The following is a 23,452-nucleotide window of genomic DNA, read 5'->3' on the forward strand; positions in this document are numbered from 1 at the left end:
TGCGTCTCCCTCCCTCCCACCCTCCCTATCCCACCCCTCTAGGTGGTCACAAAGCACCAAGCTGATCTCCCTGTGCTATGCGGCTGCTTCCCACTAGCTATCTTTTACATTTGGTAGTGTATATATGTCCATGCCACTCTCTCACTTTGTCCCAGCTTACCCTTTCCCCTCCCCGTATCCTCAAGTCCATTCTCTAGTAGGTCTGCGCCTTTATTCCCATCTTGCCCCTAGGTTCTTCATGACCATTTTTTTGTTTTGTTTTTTAGATTCCATATATATGTGTTAGCATACGGTATTTGATTTTCTCTTTCTGACTTACTTCATTCTGTATATTTCACTATACTTTGAAAATATATGAGCATACAAATTTTTTAGCAGAGCAAAGCAGGGAAAGAAAAGGAATAATGAGATTACAGCAACAGTTATCATATTGTAGCATGCATAAAATCACTACTGAGGAAAGCCTGTTAAAATGCAGATTCCAGGGACCCAATGCCCAAAGACTGTGATTCACTAAGTGTCACACAGGTTTCTGGAATCTTCATTTTTAATCAGTATACAGCCCCTACCATCTTGATTCTGAAAGGCTGAGAAACATTTATTCATAGGTTGCCATCACCCCAGTCTGATCCTACGTGGGAAGTTTCGGATAAAGAATTCATAGGGCTCTACTGCACAAAGTCATCAGTGCCATTACATTTAATTTTTTAATCAAATTCTTGATTAAAAAAGTGTTTCACTGAAGTCTATAAGAATTTAATATGCAGAACTAGACTTTCTACAACTTTAATCTCTACATGTGGTCTTGCAGAGTAAGCTTTAAATATTTCAGTTCTGATTGAGATTTTCTTCAGAGCTAAATTGGTTTCTTCTGTTGGTTCCTTTTCAAAAGGAACTGAAACCGCTCTCCTGAGCACTTATATTGGTACTATGGTTACTCACGTCAGTCTCAGAACAGGGACGTGACCAAGTAAAACTGAAATCTGTCACCCCCAAAACTGTTATGGTACATGACTTCCCCATTCTGGGTGCAGAGTCCACCACCTTGTTTCCCATGTTCTTTCCCTTATCTGAAAAGCCCTTCCATTTATCGTCAACCTACTTAATTATTTTTGTCCTGAAAATTCCAATTCAAGTGCCACCACTCACATACTCTATCCTCTGATCTCCTTTTCCTCCTGTAGTGTATATCAGAGACTGTACAATATAACCTGTTATTGAAACCTTGACCCTCTACTGTGTATTACTGTTTCATGTTTGTTGGTCTTATCTCCCAGTGTGTAAGTTTACTACGGGTAGAGAATGTGTCTGAAACTTTTACAATATTTACATCAGCTAGCCTAACAATCAGCACAAAATAGTTCAATAGGTACTCCCTGACTGATGAGGGGTGCTGTTTTCAAAATAAACATGAAGTTGACATCTCAGCTTCATTTATGACACCTTTATGAACTTGACTTAGTCATTTAACATCTACATACCTTGTCATTTTCATCCTAAAAGTGGAAGTTCTTTTAAAGTTTGTGGCAAAAATCATGCATCTACCCTGGAGTCATCTGACACAGTTTGCTTCTCCTTACCGATATCCTGGGCATCTTGGTTGCTCTGTCTTGCTCTCATTTGCAGCTGGAACTTATGCTGGGAAGAGCAGAGGTGCAGCAGGTACTGGCATATCTTACTGTTGTCTGTCTGGAAGGCGTGTTTTATTCCATCTGATGTATTCTGCAATGTGATTTTCTTTTTCTACAGTATTAATCAAGGGTATTTAAAATTAGGATATTTTCCTATCACTTCATTGCATGACCAAATTTTAGAAACAATGAGTAAGTACAGATATATTTTTACTTCACATTAGTAGGCATGAATACTCATTGACCTATATCTAATATAAATATAGAAAAATATAACTGTATTATTAGAAATTTAGGAAATAAATGAAATTAATATTATTTGCCACTTTTAGAAACTGTAGCCTAAATCAGATTGTATAGACTGTATACCAGCCACCAGCAAGGGAAACAGTTTCCTTTAAAGATTACTGATATTTTGAGTTTACTGCAATGTTTACAAACACCAAAACTATTTGAAAAAGAAATTACAAGAAATATATGTTCTACAGTCTTAGATTAAAAAAATGAAGTTCAACAAAAACTGATATTAATATGCAGTAATAAGCGCTGTGATTCAGTCAAGAAAAATCTTGGTGGCATGAAGGCTGGGATGGAAAATGTGGGAAGTTAAGGAAAATGTTGGAATGCAGAAACACCGGATAACATAACTGCTGGGCTGAGAGATGAAACACATCAATATTTAGAGACAGTGATTCTTGCCAAATTCTGGGAAAGGAAAAGAATCATTAATCAGTTTTATCTCCCTGCTTCTTAAAAATGAATGTTTCATATGTAAGAGGACACCCTGAAATATTGCGACCTATGTGGTAAGGCTTGCAGTGATCCATATGCCTTAAAAGACTAGAATTCAACATGTCAGGGATCTAAGACTAATGTCTCTGGAGAATTGCTCAAGCCCAGCTAGATTCTACTGTAGCTCTTGGCTTCTCTACTGTACAAATTATTTCCTCTATATCATGTCCCTTGTCTTGCTGTCAAATGCAGAAATAGGCTCAGACAAGTCAAATTTCATAGACTCACAAAAGATATGATAACAGAGTATTACTCAAACTTCAATCATGCAGGTGCCATCTTCATAATTCCTGGTCTTAAAAACAAAATAAGACTATTAAATTCTTGCTAGATGTTGTTACCAATGAAATCTTGGGGACCCTGTTCTCTCTTTCTTTAGTAAAGGAAACCAGCAAGTATTAGAGAGGAATTAAAGCTATAGTAGCACCAAACTAGTATCCTGACTACCAGTAGCATTCCTAGTAACTCTTCAAATAGTTGGGGAATTTTTCTCCTAACTAACAGTGCATTTAACCACTATCAAGTAATTCCCAAGGATGTTGAACTCCACAGTCGTAAAGCTGTACAGGTTTGAAACAAATCATAAGGATAATTGATCCTAAGTATTAACTGATGGACTGGACAAGAAATGTGCCTAAGGAAATTCAGTTGTAAGAGATGAGAAGGGCGAAGGGTAACTTATCCATCTCCCCAGAGGCCAGTGGAAGAAAAAAGGAGAGTTTAAAAAAGAGAACTCTGTGTTAGAGAAAGAACTACAGGATAAACAAGTTCTGTTAAAGACAGGAATAGTTTGCAGGGAAATGTGGGCTATTCTTTATTACTGGAGATCTTTAAAAATGAGCTAATCACAGCTAGTTCTATTTTTATTGTAGGGCTGATGTGATAGCTGGTAAATGACGGCTGAATGCTGGATGATTATTTGATTTGCTGCCCTTTTAAAACGAGTCCAAATTAGATTTGTATTTAATTCATCAAGGTTTCCTCTAGGCACTTGCTCTGCCAGCATTTTCATTGGGGAAGGTAAGTTAAACCTAGGTAATTTCCTGATCTTGACAATCTTGGGAAGATGAGGATGGTCTGGGATTTCCTGAGAGAATACATTATTATGTGGTAATCTTAGTGGTATCTCTGGGTTTCACGGGAAACCAACCAACTAACCCTCAGGTCTAGAAATGATTCCAAAGGTCTCTAGGTTGAAGATTATCCACAGTCAGTTGGGACTTTGATATTATAACCTTATAAATTTTGTTTGTTCTGGTGAAACCATATTTCAGCCCAAATATAAACTAAAGATAGTCAGTAGTCCCTGAATACTAGTCAGTAGTCCCTGAATACCATTAGGAAAACAAATACCTGAACAGATTTTTGATTTACCTCTGGGGTTTGACAATCACACTTCAATGTTCAGATTTTCCACCTACTTCCAAAATCAAAATATGCCTTTATAGTTCATTATCTTTCATAAACATGATTTTCTAAAAATTGCTTTCCTAACTTTATCTCCAGAGACTACACACTAAAACTTAAAACTGTAGAAAGTCCTGAGGCTAGTTCATAAAAGTCAGTAAATCTCTGGACCACTGAGATTCAAATACAGTTCTGTGAGGGACCTATTACTAAACTAGACAAAGTTCACTGGGGTTAAGATAATTATCAGTCTTAAATACATTAGCGGGTTTTCTCCATGTGAGAAGTATTAGTACCCTAGAATAAGTTCTGAATTAACAGAGAAGTCAACTTGGTTGTAATTTAACTAAAGTTAATTGAGCATATAACCAGCTAAGAATTCTTTTAAAAATCACCTTCTGAGAAAACCAAAACCAAAATCTCAATAATACTTCCCACAACTAAGAAAGAAGAGTTAAATAGTATTAAGACATATAAGCCCTACTAAATGCCAGGGTTTAAAGTTCGCTTAAGAAAAGTCAATTAATACGTTACATTTGAAATCGACAACACCAATTTAAATGTAGAATCCCAGGGTTTAAAGTTCGCTTAAGAAAAGTCAATTAATACGTTACATTTGAAATCGACAACACCAATTTAAATGTAGAATCAAGAGAGGTTAAAATGGACATACGGAAAAAGAAATTTTCTTGGTTTCCCTCCATGGAAAGCGAAGGACCAATGTGCGAACTCCATTGTGAACCTCAAACACAAGGACACCTTTAGAACAGACTCCAAGCAGTATTCCCGTTTGTGACTTTTTCTCAGGGTGCACCCGGTGAAAATGAACTCCATATTCTGTCAGTCTTTGGCAGACCTGTTGGAACAATACCATAACATAAAAATGCACCTTGGAAAAGGTGACTTAAAGATAAAGAAGTTGTACCAATGTCATTTAATATGGAAAGGATAGTCTCTTAAACAAATGTTGCTGGAACAACTGGATATTCACATGCCAAGAAAATAAATCTTGACCCTTACTTTAGCCAATATATGAAAATTATCCCAAAAACGATAACAGACTTAAATACAGGAGCTAAAACTATAAAGTTTAGAAAATATTTGACTGTGGGTTAGACAAAGATATCTTAGATGGGACATAAAAAGCAGGAACCACAGAAGGAAAAATTGGTAAACTGAAGCTTCATTAACATCAGAAACTTCTGCTCTTCAAAAGTCAATGACAGGAAAAACAAAGGCAAGTCACAGACTGGGAGATAAGGAATCGTATCTAGAATAGATAAAGAATACGTACTTCTCAGATACAAAATAGCCAGATACAAAAATGGGCAAAAGATTTTATTAGACACATCAACAAAGAAGACATACGAACAACAAATAAACACGAAAAGATGCTCAAAATAACAGTAATTAGGGAAATACAAATTAAAACTACAATCATAAACCACTGCTTACCTTATTTCAATAGCTAAAATGTAAAAAAAAGAAAACAAAACTAAACATACCAAGTGTTGTTAAGGGTGTAGAGCAACTGGAAATCCCATACATTACTGGTAGTACTGTAAAACTGTACAACCACTTGAGAACAATTTGGCAGTTCTGCAGAAGTAACACATACACTTACCATAGATCCCAGCAAACCTAATGGTAGGTATTTACTCAAGAAAAATAAAAATCATATGTTCATGCAAAAATGTGTATTTGAGTGTTTAAAGCAGCTTTATATCCATCAAATAAAGAAAAAAAACAAATCGTTGCATATCTGTACAACAGAAAACTACTCAGCCATAATAAACAAACTACTATACACACCACACATGGGTGAATCTCAAAAGTATTATTCTAAGTGAAAAGAACCAGACACAGAAGACTGTGCAATATATGATTCTTTAAATGAAATTCTGGAAAAGAAAAAAATTATAGTGATAGAAAGCAGATCAATATTTGCCAGAGTTAGGAATAGGCGGGAAGGGACTGAATGGAAAGGGACATGAGGGAAATTTTTGGTGTTGGAAGTGTGTTATATTTTTGGCAAACTTTTTATTTAAAGGGCTAGATAGGAAACATTTTCGGCTTTGTGGGTCATATGATCTCTGTTGTAACTACTTAACCCTGCTGTTGTAGTGTGAAAGCAGATACAGACAATAGGGAAACAAATGAGCATGGCCAAGTTCCAATAAAAGTTTACTTATAAAATAGGCAGACCACAGTTTGCCAACCCTTGTTCTTTATCATGGTTGTGGAAATGGTTGCTCAACTGTATATATATTTTCAAAACTCACTGAACTGAACATTTAACAGTGGTCAATTTTATTGTATGTAAATTATACCTCAATAAAGCAGATTTACAAAAAGATATAAAAGTTTTTCAGAGGCAATATAATATATAGCAGAAGGGTAAACTTGGAAGGGTATATTAATAAGATTTTAAAAAAAATTCTTAGGTTAGAAGAAAGATGCTCAAGCTGAAGAGAAAAGGAGTAACAGGATACATTATTAGAAGGAGAAGGGCAGCCTACTATGCATTAAGCACACTACTTATATGGGGAAAACTGAAGCTCAGAGAGGTTAAAGTACATTGTCCAAGTTTACCCAGCTGGTTGAAACAAGAATTCAAATGCAAGACTGTCTGAAAATCCCCATGCAAATTCTTTCTGCTGTGTTAATCTGTCTTCTACCTTTATTAATAAAAATATAACATGATATTTACTTCCTACAAGTATAAACATGTAATAACCGAGGAAAAAAATAAGTACATAAGGTAATGCCTTTAAAAGTAGAGTCAACTTAAAACAAACCACCCTGCCTTTCTTACCATAAATCCTAGATTAAAGGTGGTATAAGTCTGTGAATGAAACCCCTTTATAGATATTTGTAGGGTTGGGAAACTTGGCTCCCTTCCCTTATTATGGAGCAGCAAATCTAAGGCATGCTGTTACATCCTGGGGAGCTACAAGAGGAAAATATTCTTTTCTTTTCTTTTTTTGTCGGCCATGCCACAGGGCATATGGGATCTTAGTTCCCTGACTGGAATCGAACCTGCACGTCCTGCAGTGGAAGCAGGGAGTCTTAACCACTGGACCACTGGGGAAGTCCCCCCAAGGGAGAATATTTTGAATTTTCTCTTCTCAATAGATTATCATATATTTGCTGTTCACACTGGAAGTTTGCATAGTACTGTCTTTTCTAATCATAAATGCACTGTTATTCATCTGAGGTCTTATAGGAACATGGTGGCAGAACTGAAACTATAAATCAATTTTTCTAACTCCCTTCCCCCGTGTGAATTAGTTGGCATTAATGGAAAGACTATTTTTAGAAGATATAATTGAATCATAAGCTTTTTAAGAAAAAACAAAGCAAAACAACTCTAGAATTAGTTTCAACTTGCCTTTCTTATCCAGAGTCACAAAATCCAATTGTTTCTTCTTTATAATATATCTTGATTTTGAGAGTATGAAATAGGATAAAAGCATATAATCCATAGCCAGATAGATATGGGTTCAAATCATAGTTTTGCTCCACATATCAGCCACTGGCTTTGGGAACATTACATTTCCTCTCTGAGCCTCAGTTCCCTCTTTTACAAAATGAGAATTAAAATACCATGGTTTTAGTCAGGAATAAATGAGCTGAGATAAAGCATATAGCAACAGTGATTGGCACCTGAGCTTTTAGATGTATGTCTTCCAACACTTCTTCCTTACTTTGAAAAAGATGCAAAGTTTATCATTTGTAATCTTGCACGCTTACCTTTAAAAATTCTAACTCTGTCTCTTTTTCAGAAGCTCCCACATAGGTATTATGCAATTTCGGTAACTCTTCTTTAATATAGGATAAATCAAGTTTCTCCATCACTCTGGGAGGTAAATAATGCTCCAGTCTAAAATAAGACACACCGTGAACCTAAAAGGAGAGTGTTTGTGTAAGAAATTCTGTTTGCCCTCTTCCTCTTATCTTAAAGTTCTTGCCTCAACAAGAGATAAGGTACTCCTATTTATACTTCTCTCTGAGGAATGAGTTTTAGAGAAAGTGCATCTGTCTTTCTCTTTTTATTCAGTGAAGTAGAATGACTGAACTTATCAGCAAGTTTGAGGAGAGACTGACAATCAAAGGCCAAATGTCACTATAGTTAAGGATTAATGTTGTGAAGGATGCCGCTTGAGTGACACAATCTCTTCTTGCTCCCTGCTTCCTCTTAGGTCCACTTGTATTCGGGTGCATTTGGCCTTGAACATGTGCTCTCCATACAGTGAGCTCTGCTGGGTTCTCAGCCTATCACTGCATGGATCCATGTGGAAGATGGAAGACCCCTTTGATCCAGATTTGGCTGGTAACCCTTATGTCTAGTATCTGTTAGTTAGAAATAGGGAGAAGGAAAGGTAAGTGCTAGATATCCCAAAACTCTGAAACAGGATAATTTTTAAACAGAAAAAAAAAGAAAGGAAGGAAGGAAGGGAGGGAGGGAGGAAGAGGGAGGGGGAGAGAGAGAAAGAGAGAGAGAGAGAGAGAGAGAAAGAAAGAAAGAAAGAAAGAAAGAAAGAAAGAAAGAAAGAAAGAAAGAAAAAGAAAAAGAAAAAGAAAGAAATCCCACACTGCATGATTTGAAATAACCAATATACACGGGGAACTCGGTCATTCTGAGGCACCAAACTAGCCTCAAAAATCTCCAGATATAAACAGCAAATGCCTCAACCAGGTTTAGTCTTTATCCATGCTGAGGATAAGAACACCAATGCAAACTTTGTCCTGGAGGAAAAAATAAATCCTACCTCTGGTTGATAATCTCCATACTCAGCTTGTAGAGCCAAGGATGCTAGTAATAAAGAAGTCTCATCATCACAGTGCATCCTCTCCTCCAAGATATCTTTTCGCAGCTGAAGATAATACTGATGACAGGTCAGAGTATGTCTGGGAAAACAAATACATACACAAAACATCTAGGTTTTTGATCTTGAATCTTGGGGTGATTTTTTTTATTGGCATATAAGTTTAGTTGCCCAGATGGCTTATGATTAAGCATAAGAAATTAATAAACTATATTGAAGGAAATACTTCTTTTATGATAAAGAAGACTTTATTATTGATCAGAATAAAATAATTCAGAATAAACTAATAAGCAATGATAAATAAGACTTTATCATTGATCAGAATAAAATAATATCATTGATCAGAATTCAATAATTCAATAATAAAATAATTATTGAAAATAATTATTTCAATAATTATTTGAAATAATTCAGAATAAAATAAATCAGTAAACTAAAGGGTCAAAACACCAGGGGCCAAAAAGAGAAACAGAGAAACTCTTGTGTACTCACTGTATTAGACTAACATCATCCATGAAAAATTTAATTCGAAAAAACAAAGTAAAATTAACAGAGGCTTTGCTCTTTTTCTTTGGTTCTTCTTTCCATCCCTCTGGGGCCACTTTGGTTAATTTTAGATCAGGATCAACAAAGAAATATTCATTATCTAGAACAGAATGAGAAATATTCAGATAAAATAAAAATACTTTCATGTTTTCTTTTAATTTCTTCATTTTTTGGTCAGACTTACACAAAACAGTTTTACACCAGAATAAAACAGGATTGTTAAGAAGTATGACAGGGAATTCTGAGGCACTGCATATGGATGGGAGGCAGTATGGCTCAGTCTTTTATAAATGAGAGCTCTGAAGACAGACAGATGTGGATTCAACTCCTAGCCACATCATTTACTACCTGTGTGATACTGAATAAATTATGTAACCTATCTAGACATCAATTTTCTTGTCTGTAAAATCAGGATAGTGCTAATTGCTGCTTTTTAGGGTTGTTGTAGAGATCAAATGACATAATGGTTATAAAATATTTGGTAGTTTAAAGCATGTGGCACATGGTAAGCATTCAATAAATATTAGCTCTATTTATTATAGTTGAGCTACCATTAAAACCTAGAAGGAACAATAATCATCATTTTATTTTTAGTTTTAATGCATCATTTAATTCTTGATTCTCTCCAAATAAAAGATTAGTCAGTAAGATCTGACTTATCCAGAATGTTTAAGAAATTAGATACAAAATTAGATACAAACTTCTGACTAATTGAATATTTTTATACAGATAGTATTACATGATTAGTCTAAAACTGTAATTAGTAAAGTGATCGAACATCAATAGGCACTAATCGAATATTTATTGGATGACTCTACAAAATGAATTATTAGTGTTTAAGGAACAAGAATTCAATAAACTAAGTTGAAAGATATTTCTTGTATGACAAAGATGGTGTTATCCTGATCTGGCAGGGTTTCAGGGTGATTTGATCCTTCAATTATAATTTATTGTACTTTGTTGTCAAAACTTTTTAAGTTAAATTTTGAGGTAAACAGGAATCTGAAATATTGAAGAGTAATTTATAAATATAGTAATATTAAAGAAATATTTATTTAAACCCAGCTCCAAAGGGTTTCTTTTTGTAAAAAAAAAAAACTAATTCTTTTTTTAAAAATGTATTTATATTTTATTTATTTTTATTTTTGGCTGCATTGGGTCTTTGTTGCTGCGTGTGGGCTTTCTCTAATTGCTGCAAGCAGGGGTTACTCTTCGATGCGGTGCATGGGCCTCTCATTGCGGTGGCTTTTCTTGTTGCAGAGCATGGGCTCTAGGCACATGGGCTTCAGTAGTTGTGGTGCACGGGCTGTAGAGCACAGCCTCGGTAGTTGTGGTGCACGGACTTAGCTGCTCTGCTGCATGTGGGATCTCCCAGACCAGGGCTCAAGCCCATGTCCGCTGCACTGGCAGGCGGATTCTTAACCTCTGTGCCACCAGGGAAGTCCCCAAGGGGTTTCTTATTGCTATGACAATTCTAATTGATAAACAGCAGCAGTTTCTACTGAATCTGTGTTCTGAGACCCCCATGGTTGTGAATGTCACAGGTCAGTGGATGTAATGCTTAAAAAATGTGAAGTGACTTATTTTCCGTCATCAACTGACAACATTTAGGAAGACACTGTTTCTAGGATAGTAAGCTGAAGAAGTTGATATGGAGATTCAGAAATAGGGTCCTGTTATATATTCAAACTCATATTAGCAGAATACTAATTTCTAGAGTACATATGTAGGCAAAATTATGGTCCCCAAAATATAACAATTAAAATCTATGTTTATATAGTCAATGCCAGAGAAAAATCTTCATGATCAGGTACAGAAGATGCTAAAAAGACACGGCTATTAAAACAATGTACCTAGTTAGGAATAGGAAGGGAGTTCCTAACTCCTACTTCTCAATGCTGACATATCCATGTAGTTAATATTTCCCAAAAGAAGGTTAGGCAGAACAGATATAGGAAGTCATTGTTGCCAAGTTTCCATACTATACCCTGAATTTAAAATGCCTTGGTACCTTTGAGGGTAGCTAAAGCGAACAAATGATGTTCCACTAAGCCAATATGGGCCACAAGCATATCAAACACATCTTTACATATAGTTTTGGTATCACAAGTCAGTTCCAGTTTCTGTCCACTCAGAAGCATTATGTTTACTTTTCTTCGGTTATCCTCATTCTTCCCTTTCTTGGTCTACAATTGAAAAAAATGAATGGAAGTTATCAATGTAAACATTATAAGAACTTTACTGTTTTAAAAAAATCATTACTAAAATTATTTTCTAAAAGTGACACCAAGTGGTTTTATTACTTACAAGGATAGACCGCGGCAAATCCAAAGATATAAATGGTTCAATCGTCATTTTCACAAACTCAGGGCCAAAGAAATTCTGTGAATCACAGAAGTAGAATCAATAGTTTTTACCATTTATTCTAGCTCTTTCCTTGAAAGGAAAATAATGTAATAATAATAATAATAATAATAATAAACAACTACATGTAAGGCCACCATATTAGAACTAGTGATTTGAAACAAATGTAAAAACTTTCGATAAAGAAGTATGGTGGAATTTGCCAAGAGCGGGAATGGAATATGCCTTACACTAAGTGTGAATAGAAGTTCTATCAGCTTCATTTTCTACCAGCAACATAAAATATAAAGCCTGGCTTTATATTGTTTTACGTAAATAAAGGTTTTCATTTTTTGGACTCCAGGTAGACTCAAACTCCCCCCCAAAAAAATAGCAGTCTCAATTACTGAAGTAATATAGAGTTGTCAAGTTCACATAAGGATTTGGTTTAATAATGCTAATGTGTAAAGTTATTGAACAGAATTTCATTATTTCAGAGAATGATATTCAATTTGCCCTAAAACAAGTCTTAGTTATTAGACAACATCTATTTTGATATTACAAAAGACACATCCATCTGTAATCAAGTTCTGGGAATCCTGTACTTTTCTGTTCTAATTAGTGACAACTAGGGATATTATAAGTATCACAGTCTCTGCTCCCTACTGCTGCTTCTAGTAAGAAAATAATATCTCAGGAGCTGGGGAGAGTAGAGTCCACATTCTGCATTTACTTCTTTTCAATCTACTCTTTCCCTTTATGTCTTGTATATCCAGGGTTTTCTGCCTAGAGGGGAGAATTGGTTGAAGAGATAACTTAAAACAAGTTATACTCCAGGAGGGAGCAGCATTCAGAATAGGTGGAAAAATTATGTCCAAATGGGCAAAAGGTAGAATGAACACAGGGCTAATTTTTAGGCCAAAGGCAGGTGGTGTGTGCGGGGGGGCGTGCTTTCGTGCATGCATGTGTTTGAACTAATGGGGGGTTACTGGAGTTTTATTTTTGTTGGTTTCTTCTTTGCATTTCACTGTACAGTTCATTTGGTTGCTTGATGTGGGAATTCTATCCAACAGCCAGGTGTGGAACATGTGACAGGTACCATTTAAGTAAAAGTTTAACAGTAAGCATTTGTTAATACTCAACGAACCAGTAGGACACATTTTAAATGAGAATAGAAACAGAGTAGAAGAAATGATAATAGTCTGCCATGGAAAACACAGAATTTGATACAGATCAAATGAGGCAATAGAGTATGAACATTAAAAATTTGTCTGCATCAAAAATAATACAGAAAAAAAAAAAGAACTAAAAACTTATGTTTGGGGAAATAACATTAGTTCAACTGTGAAACTGTTCCTCCTAATACTAGTACTATTTTCAGCCTCAAAAATATAGCCTTCCTACTCTTTTTATTTTATTTACTTATTTATTTATTTGGCTGCACTGCACGGCTCTCAGGATCTTAGTTCCTCCACTAGGGATCAAACCTGGGCCCCCTGCAGTAGAAGCACGGAGTCCCAACCACTGGACCTCTAGGGAATTCCCCTTTCCTGCACTTTTTTTTTTTTTTTTAAGAGAAAACACTGTGTGGTCCTTCAACGACCAACAGTTCAAATTCTCTAGTCATTGATATAGCACGTCTTTGATGAAGAAAGCACACACTGACTGACTGAAAGGAAACACAGGTTTTTAGTGAGATGACACGTAACAGTGGCATACTATAAAGGTAAAAACTCTCTAATGAGCCAAAGTTCTGCATTAGCTCTCTGAAACTATGATTTTAGAAAAAAATGTGTATATATGGTGCCTTTTATGCTTTATGTGGGCCTTTAATCACTGGAAGCCCATGCTATCCTGCCTATTGCTTAATTTTGACAAATGTATTGGTTATAATGATAAATTGATGAAGGCTTATTGAATTTCTTCCCTTCGGCTTGAAATAAATTCAGTTGTATTTCACTGGAATCTAATAACTTTAAAATTAGACACTGTCTGGGCTTCCCTGGTGGCGCAGTGGTTGCGAGTCTGCCTGCCGATGCAGGGGACACGGGTTCGTGCCCTGGTCTGGGAAGATCCCACATGCCACGGAGCGGCTGGGCCTGTGAGCCATGGCTGCTGAGCCTGCGTGTCCAGAGCCTGTGCTCCACAACGGGAGAGGCCACAATAGTGAGAGGCCCGCATACCGCAAAAAAAAAAAAAACAAAAAATTAGACACTGTCTTATAAATTACAACCCAATTCCACATTTTAAAAATTAGCATAATGAGACACAAAGTGGTTTAAAAATGTACATAAAGACATATTATTAGAAATTGAATTATTAGAAACTGAATCCAAGTCTTCTAATTTGTAGTTCAGTGTAATTTTCACCATACAATACTGTTTCTTCTCCTTAGAAGACTATGAGGAAAATTTGAATTCTATCAATTTCAGGGTATACAAATATGCTTTTAGGAAGATTCTTTGAAATAAGCAAGAAAACCCAAAACAGAATAAGATAATATATTTTCTTAGTGTAGGACTAAAAAGAAAAAAGTCATTCTAGATTTTATCACTTTCCTAACATTTATTTTGCTTTTGAAGAATTATTTGTAAAGGAACAATACAAATGAGATACTGCCTCATCTATCAAATTGGTGATAATAATACAAAAAAGAATGATAATATCAGAGTCGGTAAGAATATGGTGAAAACAGACATGATCAGAGGAAACATAAATTGGAAGAAACTTTTAAAGGGCAATTTGACAATATGTGTAAAATATCTTAAAAGGTATTTGCCTTTGACTTGGCTATTCTACTTGGAGGAAGTTATCTGCAAAGATTTAGCTATAAGGATGTTCTATAGCAATTACAAATTAGAAACATTTTAAATGTCCAATAGCTGGAAACTGATTAAATAAATTATGGTACACAGTACGTTCACATAATGGAGTACTTTACAGCCCTTAACGATAGTATTATAAAAGTTGTAAAATGTTCATGATATCTTATATGAGAAAAGACTACGTTCATTTTGAGCTTATGCTTATAAAAATATAGAGGATATATATTGAAAGAAAAATAAAGCAACTAAACACATAAAAGAAAAATTCCCCACAGACATAAGATTTGTTCTTTCTTATCTTTGGTTATTGTAATATGAAGATATGATGCTTGGAGATAATGCAGTCATCCTTTAACTATAAAGAGAATTACTGTCAAAATTCTGAGAATGGCAGAGCAGAAAGATGGAATGCGCTCGATAGCATTCTTGAGCTTCTGAACCACCTCTGAACTCTCTATCTCTGATATTCTTGGTTTGTGGGATAAAAAAATTTCTTAATATTAAAAAATAATCCCCCACAATACTGAATAAAGCCAGTTGACTTTAGGTTCATGAATATATTTTTAAAATATACAGTTAAGATACTCTAACTCCATCTAATGTTTTTTTAAAAATGAAATCATGAAAACAGCTAAATATTTATTTTAGTATCAACCAACAAGATATTTAACACCAATGGAAACTAATATGAGATTTCAATTTTAACTACAGGCAACCTATAGGATACCTATAGAATTTTTTAAAGTACTTTGTATAACATTTCCCTGTGAGACCAAGTTTAGGTGCAGTAACCTGAGAATCAACTTACTCTTAGTTTTCTTTGGGTCATGGCTGTTTCTAGGGCCATTTCTCTTAAGGGATCCCTGGTGATGTCAAGCATGGAAGCTTTGAGTGTGTCTCCTGGATACAGGTTCAGTCGAGACTGTCTAAGGGCCATTCTGGCTTGCAGCTGCATCATTTCTTCTTCTTGCCGTTTTAGCATAATCTCTTGATTAATTAAGTTGCCTTCAAGGGGTGATTCATATTGTCTACTATATAGAAGAGAAAAGTAAGGGTTGGGAAGAAAACAATTACTTTAAGTCTAAACAATAAAAAGTCATGTTAAGTAAGGTATCAAGAACGTAAACGAATTTTATTTTTTCATTTCAGAAGAACCATTGCAGTAATATTTCAGTCCTATTTTTAATATATTAATATAGTATGGTGTCCCACTTGTAGGTAGATCTACATCCTTCACCTCTTCTCTTAACATCCCAGCATCTTCTGAAAACTGCTTCCCCTGCAGTTCTCTCAGATTGGGGCTGTTTTATTCTCATAATCTTGCACCAGTGGGCCGGGACATGCGATAGAAATTCCCCGTGATTTTTATTTCAGCTTCCAGATCATTACTGACCCGTCCTCCAAGAGCCCCCAGCTTCTCTGAAGTACATGCTATGAACTCACACCATCCACTGCTCTGCTTTGCTCTAGACATTGTCCTGTGGTCAACTCCCCCTTATTCATGAAAGATTTAAGTGGCTGACTCAGCGGTCTTCACCACTACTGCTGTCATCATTCGTGGTGGTGTGACAGAGATCGAAGAGTGCTCCAACACCCTGGCCTCCTCCACCTCAGCCAGCAATCTACACCCATGGTTATGCTGGCTATTACCAATAACTGCACCACCTCTAAAATTTCCTGTTTCTATCTTTCAATACCCTCTCTATCTAATCTCCTTATTTTTTCTAGCTTACTTCCTCTTACACTCCCCTTGAAATAATTCACCAACTCTATCAGGAATTGTAGTCCATTGACTCTACCACTTTCTCTCTATTAACCCTCTCTTGCCCTTACACTGCTTGAATTCTAAGGCCCATCATTAAAATCATTCTTTTGCATTCAACCTCAACTCTCATGAAACTGCAGAACCATGCTGACTGATCTCAGTGGATTCTTAGTACTGCCTGGTGATTAATTTTCTTAGGGAACTATTTCATATTTTCTTCTTTGTCTTTTCTTTTCAAAACTCCAATACTTTCTCCCTCGTCTCCTCTCAATTGATGAATTTCCCTCAGTTTTCTTGGTGAAATAAGGAGCAATCAGGAAGTAACTTCCTTATCCTTCTACCACTGGACTTTCTAAATCTACATCCATATGTTCTGCTGTCTTTTTCTGTTACAACGGATGGATCTCCTGCACACTTATACAGGCGTCAAACCTCTACTGTGCATGGGATTCCAGACCTCTCCCCCACCCAAAGACTTCGCTCCTGCAATTACCCTCTCACATGCATCACTAGTCTCATGCACTAGGTTATTCTCATTAGCATACAAACATGCTGTACTATTTTCTACTTAGAACAAAAAAATCCTCCTTTGGTTCCACATCCCCTTTCAGATTCTGTCTCATTTTTCTGCTGTCTTTTAGAGTAAATTTCTTCAAAACTGTCCTTTAAATTTTATCTCCATTTCATCTCCCACTCTCTCTTGGACTCAGACCAATAGTTTGAGTCCTTACCATTTCACCAAAACTAGTCACAAAAATGACTACCTTCTGTGTTACCAAAGCCAAAGGATAATTCTTAGTTTGCATCTTACTTGACCTCTAAGCATCATATAACATACAGCTGCTTAATCATTCGTCTTCTTAAACATCTGACTTCTGGGAAACCATGCTCTTTTTATTTTCCTTCTACTTCACTGGCTCCTCCCTCTCAGTCTCTTTTGCTGGATCCTCCTTCATTTCTAATCTCTTAATGTTAGACTGCAACAGTGCTCAGACCTCCAGAGTTTTCTAGTCTCCACAGTCTTCATACCTACCTGATCTCATGTAGTCACCTAGTCTTAATTATCTTATATTCCCATAACTCCAGGCTCTCCCCTGAATTCTAATTCTACTCACCTGCCTAAGTGAGTGTTCTACTTGGATGTTAACATGCATCTTTAACCTAACATGTCTAAAACCAAATTCTTGATACTTTTTCCTTACGTGCAGCCTTCTCTCAATCACTCACTGGTTGCTTAGGACACAACTTGGAGTCATTCTTGATTCCTCTTACAAATCCCACATCTGAATGACCAGCAAATCCTGCAGGGCACAACCTTGAAGAAATCTGTATTTGAATCTTCTTTACCACTAGCAACCTAATCTGTGCTGTATGCAGCTCAAATGGAGTACTGTAATTGCCTCCTAACTGGTCTTTTACTCCTGCAAACTGTTCTTCACAGAACAGATCAATTCCATTAAAATGTAAATTAGATCATGGCTCTCTATGCTCTCAACCATCCAATGGCTTCCCATTACACTTAGAATAACATCTGAAGTGCTCACCTTAGCTTTTGAGGTCTGATATGATTTGGGTCCTGGTTACCATCCACTCTGCCCTTCACTCATTCTGCTGCCTTCTGTGTTATGCTGCCCTTCCTGCTATCCCCCTAACATGGACATATCTCCCCTACCTCAGGGCCTCTGCTCTTGCTGTTCCTTTTGTCTGGAACTCTCTTCCCCCTGATATCTGCATATTTTACTTCCTTGTTGCAAATAGTTTTCTTTTCAAATGTTGCCCCTTGGGAGAGGCCTCCTCTGATCACCCTACCCTATGAAAACTAGAATTTGGACATCACACACCTGTAGTTTCTAACCCTTTAGCCTGATTTATTTTTCTTCCAAGCACCATCACATTCTGATGGTGCATTACTTACTTGTTTTTTCAGTGGTTTACTGGCTATCCCTCAGCACTAGAAAATCTCTTTAGGGACTTCTTGATCTTGTTCATGACTCCATCTCCAGTACCTATAAGTACCCAGTACATGGCAGGTACTCAATAATCATTTGTTGCGCAAATGATTGAACATGATTTTATGGCTCACTCTCACTTAATGGGGTCAAGGAAAATGGTAAGAATTTGAATCTTTACATTTTAACTCACACCTGTCATTTTCATCAAATATATTAGCCTTCTTGTTCAAATTATTTTATACCAGAGCTACAAACAGGTAGCAAAAAATGACTGATCATCACTTTAGCTGGCCCAACACAATATCTGGTAGAAATTCCTATAAAGACTGAAATGTTTGAGAGGCAAAAAACAAACAAACTAAACAGACAAAACAAATGAACAGGGACTTCCTTGGTGGCGCAGTGGTTAAGAATTCCCCTGCCAATGCAGGGGACACAGGTTCGAGCTCTGGTCCGGGAAGATCCCACACGCTGCAGAACTAGGCCCATGCACCACAACTACTGAGCCTGCGCTCTAGAGCCTGTGCTCCACAACAAGAGAAGCCACTGCAATGAGAAGCCCACGCACCACAAGGAAGAGTAGTCACCGCTCACTGCAACTAGAGAAAGCCTGCGTGCAGCAATGAAATCCCAATGAAGGAAGTAAGGAAGGGAGGGAAGGAGGGAGCGAGGAAGGAAGGAAGGAAGGAAGGAAGGAAGGAAGGAAGGAAGGAAGGAAGGAAGGAAGGAAAGAAAAAGAAAAAAGAACAAAAAACTCAGAAAACCTAGATGATTTAGGAATGAATAAATAGGTTCTTTTGAGACAGAAAAAATGGCTACATCATTAAGCAGATAGGCACAGAAGCAGTGGGAATTGCACTATGTATAAATTGTACTTCAAAAGTTAACACAGAAAAAAAACTTAGAGTTGCTCTTTGGAAAACAGCTTTGAATATCTTTTTTGGTCACTGAAAGACACTTTTGATAGCTCAAAATCCAAAAATTACTCATTCTTCTGGATCTGACTCGTAATTTCCTGTTAATCTCCCCCCACCCACTATGATTCAAATCAATAGCACTGTCTCGATCTGTTTTTCCATTTCATTCTAGCTAAAGAAATGGAAATTTTATAAAGCAGGCAACATGTCTAAATACAGAACTATTAATAGATCTCACAAATATGTGACCTAAAGAACAAACAGAACCTCCCGATTAAGTACCAGCATGTTAAGGATATTATCAGAAGCCTTTGTACACATATAGAAAACTCTGCACTTGAATAAGGAATCTAGACAATATTTTAGTTAATGTGTTTTTCCTTGCACAGAAAGAAGAGATGGGGTACTCTAAAAGAAGTAGAGTTTAGCACCTTACATTAAATGTAATAAATACACAGACCTGACAATCTACTTCTCCTTGAAATATTTTTTTTTCACCTATAACTTTATCTAATACAGATGCTATGAACACTATGTTGTGTTTTTTACCCTCTTAAAGTGTGAAATAAAAGGTAGCTTATCACTAAATTACGATTTGATGAGCTAAGGCCTCGATGTTAATGTTTCCTAAAATTAAACCGGAAACAGTCAAAACTAAGATTCTTTTATAATGCTGACGCTTTTAGGTACCTAATCTAGAAAATTGAAATAAGACTCACAAAATGATTCAATTTTGTTTGGAGGAATATGTATTTTAAATAACTAGCAAACTGACTATAAAATCAATCAATCAGATTGGGAGTTTGGGATTGACATGTACTCACTGCTATATTTAAAATGGATAACCAACAAGGACCTACTGTAAAGAAAAAAACAGAAAAAAAAATAAATCAATCAACACATAATCCCAACAATTCTTCCAGTTGTTATCTTTACTCCTATTTCTGATTAAGTTAAAAGGGCATCATATTAACTATTTATAAGTTTTCTCCAAATTACATATATAGAGAAGAGTGACTTCCTCAATTCAACACAGAGCTTAGTGCAATTCAACATTTGCTCCATATGGCTGGTCATCCCAAAACAGTTTTGCTTCTTTAACAAAATTATGTAATATCAAGCATAGATCTGTCTTTGTCTCTTACCTCTTTGGTCAAAATTACCAAAATAGTAATCACAAATACTATTACCACAATGGGGTCATAAAAATAGAAAATGCTATTATGCAAAGATCATACCACTTTAGGTAAATGAATACTTATTAGAGCTTTCCTCAAAGAAAGTATCATAGACTACTTTATTTTTTTTTAAGATTTTTTTTTTGATGTGGACCATTTTTAAAGTCTTTATTGAATTTGTTACAATGTTGCTTCGATTTTATGTTTATGTTTATGTTATGGAGGTTTTCTGGCCTCCAGGCATGTGGGATCTTAGCTCCCCAACCAGGGATTGAACCTGTACCCCCTGTGTTGGAAGGCAAAGTCTTAACCATTGGACTGCCAGGGAAGTCCCTCATAGACTATTTTAAAAGGAACAAGAGGGAAGAGAAAAACACACAAGTTTCATAAAAACTGGAATATTAAGGAATAATTTTAGTGCAATGTAATTACTTGGAGTCTAAACCCTGGATAAATTGTCTGCTTTAGTCACATGGCTAGGGTTACCTGGTCTATTAATAGTTTACAGGTATGAAACAGTGTCTGCCAGAATTAATCAACTAAGGGGCAAGTTTTTGTTAATTTTCAAATGATTCTTTTGTGTATAATGGCACTTGAACTAAATGAACTGATATCAAATTTAAGAGGATTCCTGTCGTTTGGGAGTAAATTTGGAAGCAACCTCTTGTTCTCTAATATCACATTATGAATTTCAAATTAATGCTTAACATTAATAACATGCTTCTGTTCACGTAAGGGACCTGTACACACCTGCAAAAGATACACATTAATATATTCACTACTGATTTGACACTTTTCAGTTCAAACAAAGTAAATCAATCCATGCCTATAATACCACCATTCTAACCCTAGCACAAGAATAATACACACCTTCTAAGAAACCTGAGTATTTCAGTATGAAAATGAACTCTAAACAGCCCGAAGTGGGCTTTAAAAAATACAAGATGACCTCTTTTAAGCCAGGAAAGATGTAGTGAAAAATTAACTTTTTACATAATAGGTTATTCAGTAGTAACCTATTAATTATTCATTCAAAAAATAATACTCACTGAAAGCCTGCTTGTTGAGCCCATTCAACCTCGAAAGAATATTATTCTCTTAGAAATCAAAGTTTACTATCTTCTCACAGATGTTTAATGCCGTGCCTTCAGAACTTCCTTACTGTTAATAAGTTATTTTATATTCATGTTAATTTAAAAATCAAGCACAAACTATAAATAATCAGGGCCAATTCTAATTTTAAAAGATTCCAATAACTCAAACTACTGTAACATCTTTTACATAATTGAATGAATTTGCAAGAACTTAAAGAGGAGGAAAAGGAAAAGGAAAATGGAGAAAACAGAGGAAAAAGAATAATTTTTAAAAATTCTCCTTGATTCTAACAAAGAAAAAAAAACACACCAGCAACAGGAAATATATTATCATTTTTTCATATTACATACCTTGGTCTCTGTGACTGGCCTTGACTTGGGGTTTCATCCACCCCTGGGAGACCACTGTTGGACTCAAATCTCTTTGACACTTCACTTTTTCTCACTAATTGTGAATGAAACAAAAATAGTACAAGTGATAAAAATATCAAGTAATCTTATTTAAAACTCAAGCATTCAGCAGACACATAAGATAACTTTTACAAATCATATTCATGTAATCAAATTAGTGACATAATGTCAATAAACTCTTTAAAGGTAAGTCATGTTATTTTGAAAACAATTATTTTCTCTACTATGAAAATGACTACACTGCTATTAAGTTCCTATAATACTGTTAAAATGAGTAACTGGAAGTTTTCTACAATTAAAAAATTTTATATAGAATTATTCTTTTGACACCTTATATCTCAACACTACTGAAAGAGAAGAACGATCATGGTTTCTTAAGAACATTTTGCTTGTTCAGATCCCTCTCACCTTTTCTGAAATCTGATTCAGAGGAAACAATAGATGGACTTTCACTGGAGGTGCTAAAGATATCACTGTGGTAAGTTTTGTATCTTCGAATTGGTTCTGAAAGGATTAAAACATAAACATTAGAAAGCGAACTCATTAGCTGTTCCCCACAAATCAAATACGGCACTAAATTAATTCTTGTGAGACTAGTACATTTTTATATATTGCTTTAAATTTAATAATGGATAGGTGGTATTCAAAAATGTGACTACAGTTTTGAGGCAGTTTGGCATACGGGTTAAGAGCCTGGACTCTGAAGCTAGATTTGCTAGGGTTTGAATCTCAGCTCCAGTACTTACCAGGTGCATGACTTTAGGAAGGTATTTAACCTTCCTGTGACTCTTCTTCAACTGAAAAGAGGGTATAATAGTAGTGTGCATCTCATAGGGTTGTTGTGAGCATTAAATGAATTAATATATGCAGAGCTCTTAGAATACAGTGTATGCTACAGAAACATCATTCTTTGCACTAGGTGCTATGAGGATGGAAAATCCAAAGACACAGTCCCAAGTTCAAATAATTTAAAAGGCAGAAGTACAAAATACTTAAGACGGGACATGTGGGGACGGGGGGGGGGCGGGGGGAGCTGTGTAGGGATGTACGGTGTGTTCTCTGTATCAGGGGGGCAGAACTCCATTAAATCTAAATCCTACCTTCTAAATGTTTCTGACTCACCCCTCTTCTTTGTACTCATGATCACTATCATAGATGACTATTCAGCTCAAGCCTGGACTACTTCACGTGTCCTAGATTGCCCTCTCTGCAGTCTTGCTTTCTTGCTTGTCTCGTATTATAATGCACATTACAAAGAATGAACTTTCCAGAAATGAAAATCTGAGCATAATACTGTATTTCTTAAACTTCTTCAAACTAGAGTTTTCAAGATACAGTTTAGTATCTCCTTAACTTAGTATTCAAAGCCTTTCCATAAGGTGGTCCCTGACTACATTTATAGCAGTAGCTCTTCATATTCTGAAGTCATAGGTTCTTACTTGCTAGAATCAGATGAAAAGCACAGACCTCTCTTCTCTGCCTGCCCGCCCAAAGCACACTGAAATACACAAACATTGAAACAGAACTTTAAAAACTCAATCCAGGTAGAACCCTTGTTCCAGGGCATCATCACCATCCACTTCTCCAAATTTTGCACTTGTGTTACTGAATTTACAGATAACCAAAAGCATATAAACTTTTAGATTCTCTCCTGAAAGATACTTTCCCTGCTAGAAATGCCTTTCCTCCCCTTTTCTTTTGAATACTTTTTCTTTTTCCTTTAAGAGAAGCCTTAAAGGAAAAAAATCTTTCATGTCCACAA

General features: G+C 35.9%; 1 protein-coding gene across 5 annotated transcripts in view; it reads right to left on the reverse strand.

Moving 5' to 3' along the window:
- Positions 1-23,452, reverse strand: part of PTPN13 (protein tyrosine phosphatase non-receptor type 13) — a 234,395-nt gene that overhangs the window by 84,911 nt on the left and 126,032 nt on the right. For 4 of the 5 annotated variants that reach the window (XM_065877909.1, XM_065877908.1, XM_065877907.1 and 1 more), the window contains exons 7-16: positions 22,099-22,194; positions 21,631-21,724; positions 15,182-15,404; positions 11,513-11,587; positions 11,217-11,391; positions 9,152-9,305; positions 8,603-8,741; positions 7,584-7,736; positions 4,504-4,686; positions 1,581-1,743 (exon numbers count right to left, since the gene is read on the reverse strand). In XM_065877909.1, the coding sequence (XP_065733981.1) occupies positions 1,581-1,743; positions 4,504-4,686; positions 7,584-7,736; positions 8,603-8,741; positions 9,152-9,305; positions 11,217-11,391; positions 11,513-11,587; positions 15,182-15,404; positions 21,631-21,724; positions 22,099-22,194 (1,455 nt within the window). The remainder of the gene's footprint in view (positions 1-1,580; positions 1,744-4,503; positions 4,687-7,583; positions 7,737-8,602; positions 8,742-9,151; positions 9,306-11,216; positions 11,392-11,512; positions 11,588-15,181; positions 15,405-21,630; positions 21,725-22,098; positions 22,195-23,452) is intronic. The other variant, XM_065877905.1, reaches the window with a different exon arrangement.

The sequence above is a fragment of the Phocoena phocoena genome, chromosome 5, assembly GCF_963924675.1.
Source record: "Phocoena phocoena chromosome 5, mPhoPho1.1, whole genome shotgun sequence".
NCBI classification, from domain to species: Eukaryota; Metazoa; Chordata; class Mammalia; order Artiodactyla; family Phocoenidae; genus Phocoena; species Phocoena phocoena.